At 42.2% G+C, this 19,375-nt stretch overlaps 1 protein-coding gene across 1 annotated transcript in view; it reads left to right on the top strand.

Annotated features, from left to right (window-relative positions):
• Nucleotides 1–3,759: 3,759 nt before the first annotated feature.
• The window catches only part of LOC307037688 (nucleolar protein 4-like), a gene marked incomplete at its 5' end in the record, with an annotated part of 28,616 nt that continues 13,000 nt past the window's right edge, over nucleotides 3,760–19,375 (top strand). The window contains 4 exons of the mRNA XM_079678745.1: nucleotides 3,760–3,801; nucleotides 3,948–4,059; nucleotides 9,754–9,863; nucleotides 16,632–16,776. Coding sequence (XP_079534871.1) covers nucleotides 3,760–3,801; nucleotides 3,948–4,059; nucleotides 9,754–9,863; nucleotides 16,632–16,776 — 409 coding nt within the window. The remainder of the gene's footprint in view (nucleotides 3,802–3,947; nucleotides 4,060–9,753; nucleotides 9,864–16,631; nucleotides 16,777–19,375) is intronic.

Raw genomic sequence — 19,375 nt, 5'->3', positions numbered from 1 at the left:
ATTTTTACTTTGACTTCTTACATGTTGAACTCAAATACCTGTACTTTCTACTTCTTACATGTTGAACACAAATACCTGTACTTTCTACTTCTCACATGTTGAACTCAAATACCTGTACTTTCTACTTCTTACATGTTGAACACAAATACCTGTACTTTCTACTTCTTACATGTTGAACTCAAATACCTGTACTTTCTACTTCTCACATGTTGAACTCAAATACCTGTACTTTCTACTTCTTACATGTTGAACTCAAATACCTGTACTTTCTACTTCTTACATGTTGAACTCAAATACCTGTACTTTCTACTTCTTACATGTTGAACTCAAATACCTGTACTTTCTACTTCTTACATGTTGAACACAAATACCTGTACTTTCTACTTCTTACATGTTGAACACAAATACCTGTACTTTCTACTTCTTACATGTTGAACACAAATACCTGTACTTTCTACTTCTTACATGTTGAACACAAATACCTGTACTTTCTACTTCTTACATGTTGAACACAAATACCTGTACTTTCTACTTCTTACATGTTGAACTCAAATACCTGTACTTTCTACTTCTCACATGTTGAACTCAAATACCTGTACTTTCTACTTCTTACATGTTGAACACAAATACCTGTACTTTCTACTTCTTACATGTTGAACTCAAATACCTGTACTTTCTACTTCTTACATGTTGAACTCAAATACCTGTACTTTCTACTTCTTACATGTTGAACACAAATACCTGTACTTTCTACTTCTTACATGTTGAACACAAATACCTGTACTTTCTACTTCTTACATGTTGAACACAAATACCTGTACTTTCTACTTCTTACATGTTGAACTCAAATACCTGTACTTTCTACTTCTTACATGTTGAACACAAATACCTGTACTTTCTACTTCTTACATGTTGAACTCAAATACCTGTACTTTCTACTTCTTACATGTTGAACACAAATACCTGTACTTTCTACTTCTCACACGTTGAACTCAAATACCTGTACTTTCTACTTCTTACATGTTGAACTCAAATACCTGTACTTTCTACTTCTTACATGTTGAACTCAAATACCTGTACTTTCTACTTCTTACATGTTGAACTCAAATACCTGTACTTTCTACTTCTCTCATTTTCCAAACAGGCTGGTTCCTTTAGTTTGAATGTGTGTTTGGTGGCGTGATCATTATTATTTAGAGTCAACGACCTCATGGGTACAGTTGCATGTACACGCTGTTTTTGGTTTAAAGGTCTCCTATGATACTGTTTCTCATCAATATACCACAGGTCTCAGATAGATGCAGAACCTGTCTCTGATTGGCTGAAACACCAAACAGATCATTGCAGCATTACCCATAATCCCCTCTGTTTCAGCCCTGTTTCCAAAGTGCTGATTCTCTGTCTGTTACTTTAGATGAAAATAAGGAGCCCCTCCCCATGCCCCTCTGAGAGACATTTGGTTAAAAAGAACTCAATGGTGCTCTAAGAGGAGATTCAGTTGATAAGGGGGGGGGGGGGGGGGGGGGGTTACCTTGGTTGCTGATTGGCTAATGGTTACACAAGACAACACATCGTTATGACATCATAAAGTGGCCAAAATCTGATCAGCTCATTTTCAGACAGGTTTTTATAGAAATGGATCAAAAAGAGAGAGAATCTTGTTCCTGAAACTTTCAGAGTCTCTTTCCACAGAGGGGACACATGTTGATGTAGAGGAGACATGAAGAAGAGGGGACACATGTTGATGTAGAAGAGACATGAAGAAGAGGGGACACATGTTGATGTAGAAGAGACATGGAGAAGAGGGGACAGATGTTGATGTAGAAGAGACATGAAGAAGAGGGGACACATGATGTTGATGTAGAAGAGACATGGAGAAGAGGGGACACATGTTGATGTAGAAGAGACATGAAGAAGAGGGGACACATGTTGATGTGGAAGAGACATGAAGAAGAGGGGACACATGTTGATGTAGAAGAGACATGAAGAAGAGGGGACACATGTTGATGTAGAAGAGACATGGAGAAGAGGGGACACATGTTGATGTAGAAGAGACATGAAGAAGAGGGGACACATGTTGATGAAGAAGAGGGGACACATGTTGATGTAGAAGAGACATGAAGAAGAGGGGACACATGTTGATGTAGAAGAGACATGGAGAAGAGGGGACACATGTTGATGTAGAAGAGACATGAAGAAGAGGGGACACATGTTGATGAAGAAGAGGGGACACATGTTGATGTAGAAGAGACATGAAGAGGAGGGGACACATGTTGATGTGGAAGAGACATGAAGAAGAGGGGACACATGTTGATGAAGAAGAGGGGACACATGTTGATGTAGAAGAGACATGAAGAAGAGGGGACACATGTTGATGTAGAAGAGACATGAAGAAGAGGGGACACATGTTGATGTAGAAGAGACATGAAGAAGAGGGGACACATGTTGATGTAGAAGAGACATGAAGAAGAGGGGACACATGTTGATGAAGAAGAGACATGAAGAAGAGGGGACACATGTTGATGTAGTAGAGACATGAAGAAGAGGGGACACATGTTGATGTAGAAGAGACATGAAGAAGAGGGGACACATGTTGATGTAGAAGAGACATGAAGAAGAGGGGACACATGTTGATGTAGAAGAGACATGAAGAACAGGGGACACATGTTGATGTAGAAGAGACATGAAGAAGAGGGGACACATGTTGATGTAGAAGAGACATGGAGAAGAGGGGACACATGTTGATGTAGAAGAGACATGAAGAAGAGGGGACACATGTTGATGTAGAAGAGACATGAAGAAGAGGGGACACATGTTGATGTAGAAGAGACATGGAGAAGAGGGGACACATGTTGATGAAGAAGAGACATGAAGAAGAGGGGACACATGTTGATGTAGAAGAGACATGAGGAAGAGGGGACACATGTTGATGAAGAAGAGACATGAAGAAGAGGGAACACATGTTGATGTAGAAGAGACATGAAGAAGAGGGGACACATGTTGATGTAGAAGAGACATGAGGAAGAGGGGACACATGTTGATGTAGAAGAGACATGAAGAAGAGGGGACACATGTTGATGTAGAAGAGACATGGAGAAGAGGGGACACATGTTGATGTAGAAGAGACATGAAGAAGAGGGGACACATGTTGATGTAGAAGAGACATGAAGAAGAGGGGACACATGTTGATGTAGAAGAGACATGAGGAAGAGGGGACACATGTTGATGTAGAAGAGACATGAAGAAGAGGGGACACATGTTGATGTAGAAGAGACATGAAGAAGAGGGGACACATGTTGATGTAGAAGAGACATGAAGAAGAGGGGACACATGTTGATGTAGAAGAGACATGAGGAAGAGGGGGACACATGTTGATGTAGAAGAGACATGGAGAAGAGGGGACACATGTTGATGTAGAAGAGACATGAAGAAGAGGGGACACATGTTGATGTAGAAGAGACATGAAGAAGAGGGGACACATGTTGATGTAGAAGAGACATGAGGAAGAGGGGACACATGTTGATGTAGAAGAGACATGAAGAAGAGGGGACACATGTTGATGTAGAAGAGACATGAAGAAGAGGGGACACATGTTGATGTAGAAGAGACATGAAGAAGAGGGGACACATGTTGATGTAGAAGAGACATGAAGAAGAGGGGACACATGTTGATGTAGAAGAGACATGAGGAAGAGGGGGACACATGTTGATGTAGAAGAGACATGAGGAAGAGGGGGACACATGTTGATGTAGAAGAGACATGAGGAAGAGGGGACACATGTTGGCCTCAAACCGTACCAGTGTGACGCTTCTCTGAAAACACATTTCACCACATCCAGATATCACAAACCACTGACCCCATAGTCTCACTCACGCACGAATTAAACGTTTTTGTGCGGCTATTCTTTCTGACTTTCTGCTTGTTGTCCCCGGCTCTCCTGTGCTCAGATCGCGGAGACGTACGCCTTCCTGCCCCGAGAGGCGGTGACTCGCTTCCTAATGAGCTGTGGAGAGTGTCAGAAGAGGATGCACATCAACCCCAGCACGGCCGAGTTCAAAGGTACCGACGCACGCTAACTCTGCAGACATCGTTAACAGACGGGCTTTTGTTTTTATCAACCTTTAGGAGAGGATAACGCTCGGATCCTTTGACACACTGACATGGGAAAGGGTTAAGTACTGCTCTGTGTTGCATGCTGGGATGTTGGAGACCAATCAACCCTTTAGTGCAACAGTTAGGCGGTATTGTTGCAGGTTTTTATTCAGAATCAGAATCAGAATCCCTTTATTAGCCCCACAGAGAGGAAATGTACATTGATACAGCAGAAAAGAGCCACAAACAGCTTCATGCTAACTAATGGCGCTTTTCCACTGCAGCACGGAGCACGGTTCTTTTGTTTGCTTTTCCACCAGGGCTAGTTCCGGCTTAGGGCTACTTTTTCACCTTTTTTCTGGCTCTCCAAAATCGAGGTTCTTACCGGGCCAACAACCGGGCTGAGTATGCTAAACTAGTGACGTAAACACTCTTGACTGCTGAATGGTCAGAGAGAATCGCTGGCAAGGGGGCTACAACTACAACAACATGAACATATTTGACCGTGATTTAATTGTAATACACGTTTCTAAATGATGCCGAAGTAACAACATACTGATACCGGTTAGTAAAAACCATGAATGAATGCTTTGACAAGTCTGCAGACAGACGGCAGGCGAAAAACCTTTTAAAATGCGTGTTTTCTGAATGGAGATCAGCTAAGCTAACGCAGTACATGCTCCGACCGTCCACACTCACAACAACGGCCTACAGACAGAAATAAAGCAGCGACTGTATTCGCCATGACACAGACAGTCTGTGGTTTGGACTTGTTTAACTTGTGTCTAGTTTCTGAACAGATATGAGGAGCTGTGAGCTCTGAGGGCTAACAGCTAACGGCTGATGTTTTGGTTTTGTGGTTCGCATTGAAGATGACGTCACAGCAGTTTTACGCAGCGTCGCTCCGCCCGCCGAACAGCCGATCGCCCCGCCTACACTGCGTTACTATAGTTACTACCCCAGTCGGTGAACTGTAATGAAAACGCTGCATAAAGTGAGCCTGGCCTACCAAGGCCGAACCATACCGTACTAATGCTGCGTTCACACCGGGCGCGATGCGATGTTTGGGGGCGGCGCGATTACATGTAAAGTCAATGCAGAGACGAGGACAGACGCGAATTCGCTCCGACGGCGAGCATGAAGCGGTGGACGCGGCGCGAATCACGCGATTGAGGCAATTGAAGGGGGCCGCGTCAAACGCGAGAGTTCAATTTTTTTAACTTGAGCGTCAAATCCACGTCACGCGTTCTCGCGGAAGCCAATCAGTGGTGAGGATATCAGCCTGCCGTCACTGACGTTCAACCAGAAAACATCAGCCGTTAGCTGTTAGCAGTTAGCACACAGAGATCACAGCTCCTCATATCTGTTCAGAAACTGGACAAAAGTTAAACAAGTCCAAACCACAGACTGTCTGTGTCATGGAGAATACAGTCGCTGGTGTATTTATGTCTGTAGGCCGTTGTTATGAGTGTGGACGGTCGGAGCATATACAGCGTTAGCTTAGCCGATCTCCATTTAGAAAACAAGCATTTTAAAAGGTGTTTCTCCTGCCGTCTGTCTGCAGACTGGTCAAAGCATTAATTCATGGTTTTTACTATCCGGTATCAGTATGTTGTTACTTCGGCATCATTTAGAAACGTGTATTACAATTAAATCACGGTCAAATATGTTCATGTTGTTGTAGTTGTAGCTCCCGAGCCAGCGCGTCTTGTTTGAATGATGCGAGTAAACACAGCTGGCAGCCGCGGTGAAACTCGAGCGATTAGAGCGAAGCGAATATTCGCATCGCGTCCGATGTGAACGCAGCACAAGCCGTGCGAGGTCCTGCAGTGGAAAAGCGCCATAAGAAGCATGCATACAAATAATATTAAAGATTTAAAAAATGAAGAAATTACACAAAATACACATCTTGTATCAGTTCTGAAGATATAGCATAGCATCCATATTACACAGTTATTATTGCAGGATTTTATAGAATAATTTAATCAGAATCAGTACATTTAGAGGAGATGTCGTTGAGTGCTTACAACAAACATAGTAGCAGGAAATACAAATATAAGAAAGGTCCTTGTTAAAGATCAATTTAACGGGCCGATTAATGGAATCTTGCATAATGCAGGCTAAAAAATGTATGACCAACGCTAGGAAGGATGCTACACTAACATTGTTTTTTTGTATTCATTTATGTACTTTTATATATTTTCATTGTGTCTCAGAAACAGGTTTGCTTCCTGCTGATAAAGTCGGTTATTAAGTGAACTAAAAAAGAGTGGAAATCTGAATGATCTGTTAACTTAATGGTACAATATGTTACATTTCCGTATTAAAATGCTTCTTGACTTATGTTAAGTTGTTTGTTTAGTCATGGCTAAACCCTAGTTTAGTTACTTGTTATATTCTACCAGATGCAAAAAACAAGAACAATACATCGCCATTATACATCAGCTATTGGCCTTCCCTTTCTCTAAATATTGAGGCAGGGGTTCAGTCAGTAGGGGCTTGGACTGTGAGCCGTAGGGTCGCCGGTTCAAGTCCCCGGACAGACCTAAATATGGAGTGTGGACTGATACTTGGAGAGGTCCCAGTTCACCTCCTGCCCTGCCGTGGTGCCCTTGAGCAAGGCACCGGACATCCCCCTTCCCCCCTCACTCCCATTGCTCCCCGGGCGCTGTACACTAGCTGCCCACTGCTCCTATTAGACTCCTGGTACTAGGATGGGTTAAAAGCAGAGAACACATTTCACTGTGTGCTCTGCATGTGAGACTATTAAAGAGGGTTTCATCCCTCCCAATATTATTATATTATTAATCCATTATTAAATATTTAAAACCAGTCAAGAACATAAATGTAAAATATAAAAATTACAATATAAATACTTAACTAGTAGCTGCAGTACGACAGCTAAAGTTCACAGTAAAGAGGATATCTAAAGGGATAACAGTCCAACATGTACGTTAATAATTCATCAGTCATAGAAACGTATTTCCTGTTTGTTTGTTTGTTACATACGATAACGTCCTGTTAACACGTTATATGACCTGATGTGTGCTTTTAGGTATTTTGATATTGAACATTCATTAATAAAACATATTTTGTGTAAATATATATATTTATATGATATCCATCCTCTGCATGTTGTAACAAAGCCTCTAGAGGACGATATTCAGTGAACTGACCCCAGAGTCCCTCTAGTGTTCGCTGAGGGGACTGCAGCGGGGATTATAACATTATAAGATCAGATCAGACTTTATTGATCCCAAATTGGGAAATGTTTGCGTTTCAGCAGCATAAAGAACAACAACACAAAACAAGGCTTTGCCCAGAAGAGTAGAAATAAACAATTATATACATTAAAAATCTCAAATTAGAATTAAGACAGCATTAAAAAGTAGAAAATATACAGTAAACCGTGAAGATTAAACATAAACTCTGACAATAAAACACTATTGAAGGGCTTTAGACACAATATAAAGCAGGATATTATTGACATTATTATACTGTATGGTGACAGTTCAATAGGTACTAAAAGATACCATATTGAAACGTTCACTTTTTAACCCTTGTGGTGTGTTCGGAAGCTGTTACTGTTCATGGTGTTCGCGGGTCAGTTTTGACCCATGATTGATCTCAGTCCAAAACACTCAAAAATAACGATTATTCATAACCGTACAATCCTGTTGTAATGTAATGTTATGGCCCAAAACACACCACATATTGCACACGTGCATGTGTGTGTTCTGGTTCAAGTGTTAGTGTACATATTCTTTGAGAAAGGTGGAGTTCCCGTGGGGGGAGGGGGGCAGAGGGAAGGGGGACCAGGTGCATGTTGCGAAACAATTATTGTTACAGTGGATGAAGGGGGTGGGGGAGGGATGTCTAAAGTCTAAGATGAATCTTGATTGGTCCAAATTTGACCCTGAGTGACCCAAAACAATTCTGCTGGGTCTCCCCAGACCCCAACACCAAATTATACACTTTTTTTTTTAGAGACCTTCAGACTGGGCGAAAATGGTAAAAATCAGTTGTGTAGTGTTTATAAAGCTGTTGTGGAGGTTATCATGAAACCTTGCTCCGATACAAAAAACTAGAGCATAGTTATTATATCATTTTAACTTGAAACGGGTCACGGGAGACCCGAAGGCAACATAAGGGTCAATGTAAATAATTTATATTGAAGGGAAAGGCAAACACATGAAGACCTTTTCCTAAAAAAACAAATTAAATAAATGGACAGGGATATTTCAAATCAACTAATCAAGAGCTGTCTTTGATGAATACAAAACGTATCTTTTATTATTCAATGACATTTATTTTGTATTTTGTATTTTTTTCTGAACATATCTGTATTTCATTTAACTTTTTTTTTATTTCCACCTCTCTTTATCTCTGTTTTGTATTTGTTATGTTTACTTTTTGAATTTTACGTTTGCTTGTTTGTTTTGTTACTTCTTACACTTAATGCATATGAGGCAAGAAAACTAGAGATTGATATTTTTAAATCTTGTGTGGGGTCAGGACAGATCCCATGTCTTTTTATCTGCAAACTAACAGGTATTAATAAACAACCTGACCCTGTTTTCATGGTGCAAACAGACCCAGTCCTCTATTTATCTGTGCTAAATACCATGTGTGGTTGTCTATGGAGTAGTGGCGGTTCTAGACACATTTCACTGGGCCAATCATGTCATGAGAGGAGGCCATTGAATGCAGGAAGAAGGAGATATTTTTTTTTTTACATTATTATAGTTTTTTAGTAACATTAGGCACTTTCACACCAAGTACTTTTATTTCCTGGAACTATCTAGTAAATCGCGTTCACACCGGAATAAGTCCCTGGGGAAGGATTAGGCAAATGAAGCCGCTGACGTCACTTCTTGTTCTTCTTCTTCTTCTTCTTGTTCTTCTTCTTCTTCTGCTTTGGGTTTACTGGCAGGCTGCAAACAACTTCACGGCGTATACTGCCACCCGGAGTCCCCGGCCGGAAGTCCCCGGAGTTGGGGACTGGCTTCAGTAGAAGCTGCTGGGACTCCCAGCAGCTTCTACTGAAGCCTTCCGAGTAAATCGCCAGAACGCCGACACCTCCTCATCACTCCACCGCTTGGTGCGCTGGGCTAATGCTAATTATGCTAATGCGAGCAAATAAAATGGTGGCTTCACAAAAACTTTTCAGAGTTTTACGGGGCGTGGTTTGGAATTCGCCCAGCCAATCGGAAATTGGAAAAAAGTTCTAGTTCCAGATCTTTTTGGTGTGAACGCAAAATCCCACAAACTATCGGAACTATTCCTGGGAGAAGTACTCCGGTGTGAAAGCGCCTATAGTTAGACACTGACTTTGTTACAATTTTATTTTTATTTGTTTGGGTTACTTTGGCCCAATATACAGAACATTCAAATAAGTTTGGGGTAATAAATACATTATTTATGAAGCCAAACTTTGTTTTTATTTGATTTCAGAACATCTTATAGTCACAACATTTGTTCCAGTGACTTAGTTTCCACTAAATCACAGTAACTTAGTATTTAAAAGGAATTGCATTATCATAGATGTATTGTTTTGGGGGATCCAAGCACCGTGTTACAGGGGCACCGGATTACAATGGAATTATCTGATATTTATTTATATATTTTTGTGTGTGTAATGTGTGTGTTTCTCTTCCTCAGAGAACGACAGGCCCACCTCTCTGGTCCCGGACCTGATCGACTACAACATGCCGCTCACTGCCACCTACCTGAAGCAGATGAAGCTGCAGTGCATGACGCCCACCGAGAGGGTGAGTGTCTCTGATGGATTCATTAGATCAACAACATCTGCCTTTTAACTAAGTAATAACATTTGTATTTGTCAGGGAACAATTTGCCCTGCATGTCCTCCTCCTTCGCCCTCTGACGCAGCTGACCAACCTTGAGCAGCCGCTATCTCCCTTAAGGAGGGGCTGCCCTAACAAGTTCTTGATGTTACCAATTTGTGACCGGGCAACTCTCGGTCAGAGATAGTTATTGTTGTGGGACACCTGGAACACTTCCTTCTCGGGGTGTAGATGACCCCGAGCCATAAGAGACAACTAATGTGATTCAGTGTCCTCAGCTGTTTAGTCTATCTATTGAAGAATGTTGATTATTACACTCTGAACTAGTTAAAACCTGGAGCTACAGGAGGGGTCTTCAGGATTGATTGTGGCATCTCAACCGTGTGGTCAACTCGTGGCCTGTGACATTTCTTGTGAATTCTCCGGCCGAAGCTCCAAATAAACCGTCAGTGTTTGCCATCAGAGCTCCAGCTCTCCTCGTGTCTCTCTGAGTCCTGACTCCATCAGAGCTCCAGCTTTCCTCGTGTCTCTGAGTCCTGACTCCATCAGAGCTCCAGCTCTCCTCGTGTCTCTCTGAGTCCTGACTCCATCAGAGCTCCAGCTCTCCTCGTGTCTCTCTGAGTCCTGACTCCATCAGAGCTCCAGCTCTCTTCGTGTCTCTCTGAGTCCTGACTCAATCAGAGCTCCAGCTCTCCTCGTGTCTCTGAGTCCTGACTCCATCAGAGCTCCAGCTCTCCTCGTGTCTCTGAGTCCTGACTCCATCAGAGCTCCAGCTCTCCTCGTGTCTCTCTGAGTCCTGACTCCATCAGAGCTCCAGCTCTCCTCGTGTCTCTCTGAGTCCTGACTCCATCAGAGCTCCAGCTCTCCTCGTGTCTCTCTGAGTCCTGACTCCATCAGAGCTCCAGCTCTCCTCGTGTCTCTGAGTCCTGACTCCATCAGAGCTCCAGCTCTCCTCGTGTCTCTCTGAGTCCTGACTCCATCAGAGCTCCAGCTCTCCTCGTGTCTCTCTGAGTCCTGACTCCATCAGAGCTCCAGCTCTCCTCGTGTGTCTCTGAGTCCTGACTCCATCAGAGCTCCAGCTCTCCTCGTGTGTCTCTGAGTCCTGACTCCATCAGAGCTCCAGCTCTCCTTGTGTCTCTCTGAGTCCTGACTCCATCAGAGCTCCAGCTCTCCTCGTGTGTCTCTGAGTCCTGACTCCATCAGAGCTCCAGCTCTCCTTGTGTCTCTCTGAGTCCTGACTCCATCAGAGCTCCAGCTCTCCTCGTGTCTCTGAGTCCTGACTCCATCAAAGCTCCAGCTCTCTTCGTGTCTCTCTGAGTCCTGACTCAATCAGAGCTCCAGCTCTCCTCGTGTCTCTGAGTCCTGACTCCATCAGAGCTCCAGCTCTCCTCGTGTCTCTGAGTCCTGACTCCATCAGAGCTCCAGCTCTCCTCGTGTCTCTCTGAGTCCTGACTCCATCAGAGCTCCAGCTCTCCTCGTGTCTCTCTGAGTCCTGACTCCATCAGAGCTCCAGCTCTCCTCGTGTCTCTCTGAGTCCTGACTCCATCAGAGCTCCAGCTCTCCTCGTGTCTCTGAGTCCTGACTCCATCAGAGCTCCAGCTCTCCTCGTGTCTCTCTGAGTCCTGACTCCATCAGAGCTCCAGCTCTCCTCGTGTCTCTCTGAGTCCTGACTCCATCAGAGCTCCAGCTCTCCTCGTGTGTCTCTGAGTCCTGACTCCATCAGAGCTCCAGCTCTCCTCGTGTGTCTCTGAGTCCTGACTCCATCAGAGCTCCAGCTCTCCTTGTGTCTCTCTGAGTCCTGACTCCATCAGAGCTCCAGCTCTCCTCGTCTCTCTGAGTCCTGACTCCATCAAAGCTCCAGCTCTCCTCGTGTCTCTCTGAGTCCTGACTCCATCAGAGCTCCAGCTCTCCTCGTCTCTCTGAGTCCTGACTCCATCAGAGCTCCAGCTCTCCTCGTCTCTCTGAGTCCTGACTCCATCAAAGCTCCAGCTCTCCTCGTGTCTCTCTGAGTCCTGACTCCATCAGAGCTCCAGCTCTCCTCGTGTCTCTCTGAGTCCTGTTTAAAATTGCTTCAGACGTTTCCCTCACAGTATTGACTGGAACAAATCCTCTGGTTCATTGTCTTTTTGAGAGAATCAAATCTTTCTTCTACCTATCTTTTTTTTTATTATTGGTACATTTTTAGTTGTTTGTTGTTGATTTTTTGGGCCATTTAGCTTTTATATCATGTCCTCTTTAATCCTAATAGAAAGAAAAAATCCATAATTTACATTTAGGCGTTTGTTTTACTAATTATCAGTTTGTTTGCGTAGGGCGGTGGTGGCGAAGTCCATAGGGACAAGTGGAAGGTCACCAGTTCAAGTCCCGGAAAGACCAAGTGCTACCGAGGTGTCCCTGAGCAAGGCAACGTTCCCTACACTGCTCTCCGGGCGCCGTACATAATGGCATCCCACTGGTCCTAACACTAGGATGGGTTAAATGCAGAGAAACCGTTTTGTTACATACTAAGAACAATAAGTTGAATCTTCTTTTTCAATCTTCTTCAATTTATTATATAAGTTTTTATGGCAGTATTTTAGGATTTGTGATTTTTGATATTATTTATTTACTCTATTCACCTGTAGTGTGTACAACAGATATTCATATTACATTACAGACTTTTAAAGGCTGTTTCCTCTCCTCCTCTCTCAGCAGGAATATCTCTCACACACACCAAATTCTCCACTTTCATTCCTCTGTATATTCCGGAGCTTTCTACACCATTCACACACGCTCATTTACACACACTTTATTACTAAAAAACATGCGGAAAAGGTGGTATTTATAGGCAGTATTTACAGTGTGTTACATAGAGATATCTAAAATCCTCTAAGCAAAAACCTATGACTCTAATTTGTCAACAACATTGAACCAATATTCACATATCCGGTGTGGAAAAGTGTGCACATTATGACATATTTACTAATATAACGCCTAATTTGCACATTTAAACATAACATTTCAGAAAACTTGTAATACAAAAAGTAGTTGTGTTTATGTCAGTAATGAAGCGGGGGAGTTTCATGGTGACATCTATTAGTGCATTATTTTGCCCTATTCACCTGTAACGTGTACAACAGATATTCATATTACATTACAGATCTTTAAAGGCCGTTTCCTCTCCTCCTCTCTCAGCAGGAATATCTCACACACACGAAATTCTCCACTTTCATTCCTCTGTATATTATGGAGTTCTGTTTTATGGAGTGATGCAAAGACATCCTCTCTGTTAAACCCTTTGACTAAAATGTCAACAACAATGCAAAACAAAATTGTACACTTGTAATACAAAATATAATTGTGTTAATGTCAGTAATGAAGCGGGGAAGTTTCATGGTGATATCCGTACGTTTATTTTCTTACCCTATTCACCTTTAGTGTTTCCTCCCTGCTGATGGGGGAGGAGCGCTGAGTTAAATCAGGATTATAATGACGTCGCGTGAGAGACCCCGCCCATGTTTGGCTGTCACAGAAACCCTCAGAAATCCCCGTCAGTGAAGTGAAGGCAGCGCGATGATAATGTAGAACCTCACTGGCACATAATTAGGATTATTCGGAACAATGACCCGGACTGAGATCTGTGGGTGAGTACAAATTAAAAACGCTGTCGGTCTCATCTGTGTGCAACGAGAATAATTTAATAATTAACATCACGAGGGGTTTATTGTACGTGTTGCCGGAGACTTGGGGGTTTAGTTAGAGTGCAGCAGCAGCTGGTTTGGTTTGTTGATAAAAACCGATCAGAGGAGGGTTTGTGGATCAATCTGAAACTGTGTGCACATTGTATGCAGAAGTGATTGATACAGTACATTTGATATAGAGAAATAAACTATATGAAGTGGTGAAAACATGCCTGATATTTGTTTTCCATTCCATTACATGTCACTTGTTAGACGCTTTTATCTAAAGCGACTTACATACATTCAGTACTGTAGGCAATCTGGGGTGAAGTGTCTTGCGCAGGGACACAACGACATGCTGGCTGCAGTGGGGTTTGAACCTGTGACCCCTGATTTAAAGTTCAGCGCTCTAAATTCGCGCACTATCCCACTGAGCCACACATATATTTTATTTGTTGTTCTTACTAACTTTCAAAAATGATGCAAACTGTTTTTATGGATAGATTTTTTAAATAAAAGTTGCTTCTCACAAAACTGTTAAAAACGTCTGAAGATATATTTGATCTCAACATCTTAATTGATGGAACGAGCAAGTTTATATATTTACATTCTGTAAGTTTACTCTTTAAGTGCTACAGCTTAAGTGTTTTGTATTACAGTATATACTAAGATTTAAGACAAAGAAAAGCAGCAAATCCTTCTAAGTGTTTTTCATATTCGCTTAAAATACGACTCAAACAGGATATAGATGTTTTTAGATGATTCTTCATAATGTTACTTTGCTAAAAACTTCTAGAAAAATAATTGATGTAGTATAGTAACGCTAAGCAAGTCTATTCTAGCAGCAAAGTGCTTAAACTTTATAGTTTGTGCGTCAGTTTTAAAAATAAATCTGAGACGTTATGAATGATATATTTCTTGAAGCATAGACATAAGTAATGCTTAGAAACTCTAATTAAAGACTCTCCTCCCCCTTGTCTCCCACTCTTTCTTAATTGCTCAATTTAAACTCTTTAACATTTCCCGGGAGTTTCAGTTCTGTTTGTGTGCTCGGATAACGAGATTAAATTCATCACGCAGTCGTAGTTTTCCTGCCAGCTGAGAGAGAAGTCAGTGTTTCTGTGAGCAGGAAGAAAACTGTTGGCGGATATCATTTCTGTAGTTTGGAGCCAAAAAGCTCAGCACAGCGTTTGAATAGTTTGTGAGATTATTCCTCTGCTAATCCTCCTGGTTTAAATCATATTTGTGTTACGCTACAACAAACATCTTAAGGGTCTCTACGTAACAGAGTTTAAAATAGCACACTACAAGATTTAAGGAGGAAATATCCTGCTGTAGGTGTAGGTGTATATCAGTATGTAGTGTCTCTACTTTAAAGAGTCCTCTCCTGCTGATGTTCAGGTGTATATCAGTATGTAGTGTCTCTACTTTAAAGAGTCCTCTCCTGCTGATGTTCAGTTGTATATCAATATGTAGTGTCTCTACTTTAAAGAGTCCTCTCCTGCTGATGTTCAGGTGTATATCAGTATGTAGTGTCTCTACTTTAAAGAGTCCTCTCCTGCTGATGTTCAGGTTTATATCAGTATGTAGTGTCTCTACTTTAAAGAGTCCTCTCCTGCTGATGTTCAGGTGTATATCAGTATGTAGTGTCTCTACTTTAAAGAGTCCTCTCCTGCTGATGTTCAGGTATATATCAGTATGTAGTGTCTACTTTAAAGAGTCCTCTCCTGCTGATGTTCAGGTGTATATCAGTATGTAGTGTCTCTACTTTAAAGAGTCCTCTCCTGCTGATGTTCAGGTGTATATCAGTATGTAGTGTCTCTACTTTAAAGAGTCCTCTCCTGCTGATGTTCAGGTGTATATCAGTATGTAGTGTCTCTACTTTAAAGAGTCCTCTCCTGCTGATGTTCAGGTGTATATCAGTATGTAGTGTCTCTACTTTAAAGAGTCCTCTCCTGCTGATGTTCAGGTGTATATCAGTATGTAGTGTCTCTACTTTAAAGAGTCCTCTCCTGCTGATGTTCAGGTGTATATCAGTATGTAGTGTCTCTACTTTAAAGAGTCCTCTCCTGCTGATGTTCAGGTGTATATCAGTATGTCGTGTCTCTACTTTAAAGAGTCCTCTCCTTCTGATGTTCAGGTGTATATCAGTATGTAGTGTCTCTACTTTAAAGAGTCCTCTCCTGCTGATGTTCAGGTATATATCAGTATGTAGTGTCTCTACTTTAAAGAGTCCTCTCCTGTTGATGTTCAGGTGTATATCAGTATGTAGTGTCTCTACTTTAAAGAATCCTCTCCTGATGATGTTCAGGTGTATATCAGTATGTAGTGTCTCTACTTTAAAGAGTCCTCTCCTGCTGATGTTCAGGTGTATATCAGTATGTAGTGTCTCTACTTTAAAGAGTCCTCTCCTGCTGATGTTCAGGTGTATATCAGTATGTAGTGTCTCTACTTTAAAGAGTCCTCTCCTGCTGATGTTCAGGTGTATATCAGTATGTAGTGTCTCTACTGTGACATGTCTCCATGCTTTAATGTTCAAAAAGCTATTTTTTCTCATACTGCCTGTGCTGCAGCACCTCTTTTCACCCTCTGTCTGAAACCAGAGCCCAGTCCGCTCTGATTGGTTAGCTGGCCGGCTCTGTTGTGATTGGTCAACCGCTTAGAGATGCCCCGCCCCCTTAGCCTATCACGTACATTGTGTTGGAGACAGTTTTTGGTGAGGATGATCTGGGTTAGCTGTGATCGTAAAAGTCATGAGAGTGAATTATTTGGTGTATGGAGAAAAGAGGAGGGGACCCAGGATGGAGCCCTGAGGGACACCAGTGATTAGTCCGACACAGTTGTATAAACTTGGTGCCAGTTAAATGTATACAAATGTACATGATAGGGTTTTAAACTAGTTGCCAGAACTTTGAAAAACAGTGTGACCATGAGATGCAAAGATACACAATGTTCCTTCTTCATTTTATCTCTACGGGATAAAAGAAAAACTCTGTTGTTTGATGTGAAAGCGTGAAGAGACCTCCCTCTTCCTGCATATCCTCTCACAGTTTCTCCCGTCTCCTCCCGTCAGGATGACAGTTCTGTGAGCAGCGAGGACATGATGAACGGTGTTGAGTCCACATGGATCGCCTCTGAACCGCCGGCAGTGCCTGAACCAAGCCCGACTAACGGAGAGAGAGTCAGCAACCAAACGTCCGCCGTTAAAGAAGAGGACGGTAAGACAAACTGTTTATCCTCCTTTTTCTTGAGTTTTATTTACATCTAAATAGGGGGGATCGTGATGACATATTTTTGTAGGCCCACCCGGAAGTAAGCATTGCAAGGTTCCCCTCGACAAAAAGCCAATGGGATTTTTCAATTGGAAGTCAGGTCCCATGACTTCACGTCACCACCGCTAAGCTAAAGGCGGCTAATGTTGGGCTATAAAGGAACTACAGCACGGTCACATGACTTCACGTCACCACCGCTAAGCTAAAGGTGGCTAATGTTGGGCTATAAAGGAACTACAGCACGGTTACATGACTTCACGTCACCACCGCTAAGCTAAAGGTAGCTAATGTTGGGCTATAAAGGAACTACAGCACGGTCACATGACTTCACGTCACCACCGCTAAGCTAAAGGTGGCTAATGTTGGGCTATAAAGGAACTACTGCACGGTCACATGACTTCACGTCACCACCGCTAAGCTAAAGGCGGCTAATGTTGGGCTATAAAGGAACTACAGCACGGTCACATGACTTCACGTCACCACCGCTAAGCTAAAGGTGGCTAATGTTGGGCTATAAAGGAACTACTGCACGGTCACATGACTTCACATCACCACCGCTAAGCTAAAGGCGGCTAATGTTGGGCTATAAAGGAACTACAGCACAGTCACATGACTAAACGTCACCACCGCTAACCTAAAGGCGGCTAATCTTGGGCGTGATGTCGTTTAGTCATCTCATTTAGACACATTTGTCAGAAACGTTTTTAAATTCAACAGTGGGGTATTTACTCACGTATTTCATGTCGTTGAACAACATGTTAAAATCTCTTCAACTTCGGTTAACCTCAAACCTTATTTCAGTCCGACCAAAAACACATTCAGAAAACCATTGACTTCCAGATGATGGAACTCAAAGTGCTAAAATGCTAACATATTTCTGGGGTTTTAGGACTCATTCCTGTACCACTCTAGTTTGAGAGAAGGGTGCAGATCAGTGTCACACAGGAACAGCTTGCCCTGTTCTTAGTGGACTAATCCAGAGCAAATCCACTCTTACATGAAGGTGGGGGGGGGGGGGGGGGGGAAATCAACACAGCCCCAATCCATTGTGCCCCCCTCTGTGTCGGGGTTTACTGAAGTGGGACAAAGGCCTTCAACGATTAGGATAGAAAAGACACAGATATGGATAATATATGTTTCTGGGGGACGTTTAAAGGTGGGGAACAGATACAGTATATTATGGGAATATGCAGGAATCAGCACAGCAGGAAGTGAACGTTCCCTTCCCCCGACAGTCCCTCCATCAAGCTGTGTTATATATATCAAATATAGTGTATTTTGCACGCATTTAAGACTGCATACAATCCAATAAATATGTCAGAGGAGATCAGACGCTCCCCTTTACAAACAATAACAAAAAAATAAAACTAAGCTAAAAAATGTGCGGGAAAGTCTTGGAGATAGTGAAATAAGGTTTGTGGTCAAAACAAGCTGAAGAGATGTTATCATTTTGTTCCGTGCTGTAGTCAGTTACTTCACAAATCATGAAGTGTTGTTAATATGTGGAGATTATCCTGCTGAACAAAACCTGTAAGTATAATAAATGTGTGTTAGCCACAGAAATTATTATTTGCAATAATCCAAAATTAATCAATCAATCAAAGTTTATTTATATAGCCCTATATCACACATTTTACATTTAGCTCAGGGGGCTTGTTACACAGTTTGTACAGAATATGAATATGACATCCTCTGCCCTTGGACCCTCACATTGGACAAGGAAACACCCCCAAAGAAACCCCCCAGTTAATGTGAGAAATGTTATAAACCACGGGGAGAGAAACAGAGGAGGATCCCTCTCAGGACGGACAGACGTGCAATAGATGTCGTGTGTAAATTAAAAAGATAATACATTTACAACATAGGTAGTCCAAATGCTTGTAAAAATCATGTGTCTATAGAAGAAGATGGATCCAGGTGGATGTCAACAATCCACTCGGTGTCATCATAATCCAAAAACCCGATGGAAGAATCCCAGTGGGTTTTTGTCCAGTCAGCAGTTGTGATGCTAACTTCCGGGCGGGTCTACAATAATACTTCACCACTGCATCGCTCTACTGATTTTGACAGTTGACCCCAATACACGAGGCAGGAAGCCCCCTCCCCCCTGCAGAAAATATGATGCTTTTTGCAGTGAACAAACCCACATTAACGCTGTCAAATACTTGCACTAGGCCTATTTGATCTGTTGTATTGTGTTGCACTGTTGGAGGAGGAGCCTGTGACCTAAGATTTTCATTGACATAACGTAAAAAAAATCTCAAAACACATTTGTATAATTTAGCCTTTAGGAAGCAGACTCCTGCTCTCTGCTGCACTTTCTCAATGCACTGCCATGCATTTGAACCTGTCACCTGATTGTGTATTGAATTTGCACTATCCTCCTTTTATTGCACAATTTCATCATTGTACCTTTAATCTAAATGTTTTTTTTATTTGTCTACTCCATGTTATTTTTTGTTTTTATGTCTTTTACTGGTAACTATATGCTGTGTTATATACATTTCCTGTGGAATGTCTATGTGAAGCACCTTGAACTGCACTT

Source organism: Notothenia rossii (genome assembly GCF_949606895.1).
Source record: "Notothenia rossii genome assembly, chromosome: 4".
Classification (NCBI taxonomy): Eukaryota; Metazoa; Chordata; class Actinopteri; order Perciformes; family Nototheniidae; genus Notothenia; species Notothenia rossii.
Note: the sequence above shows the minus strand (reverse complement) of the source record. Positions and strands in the feature narration are given on the sequence as shown.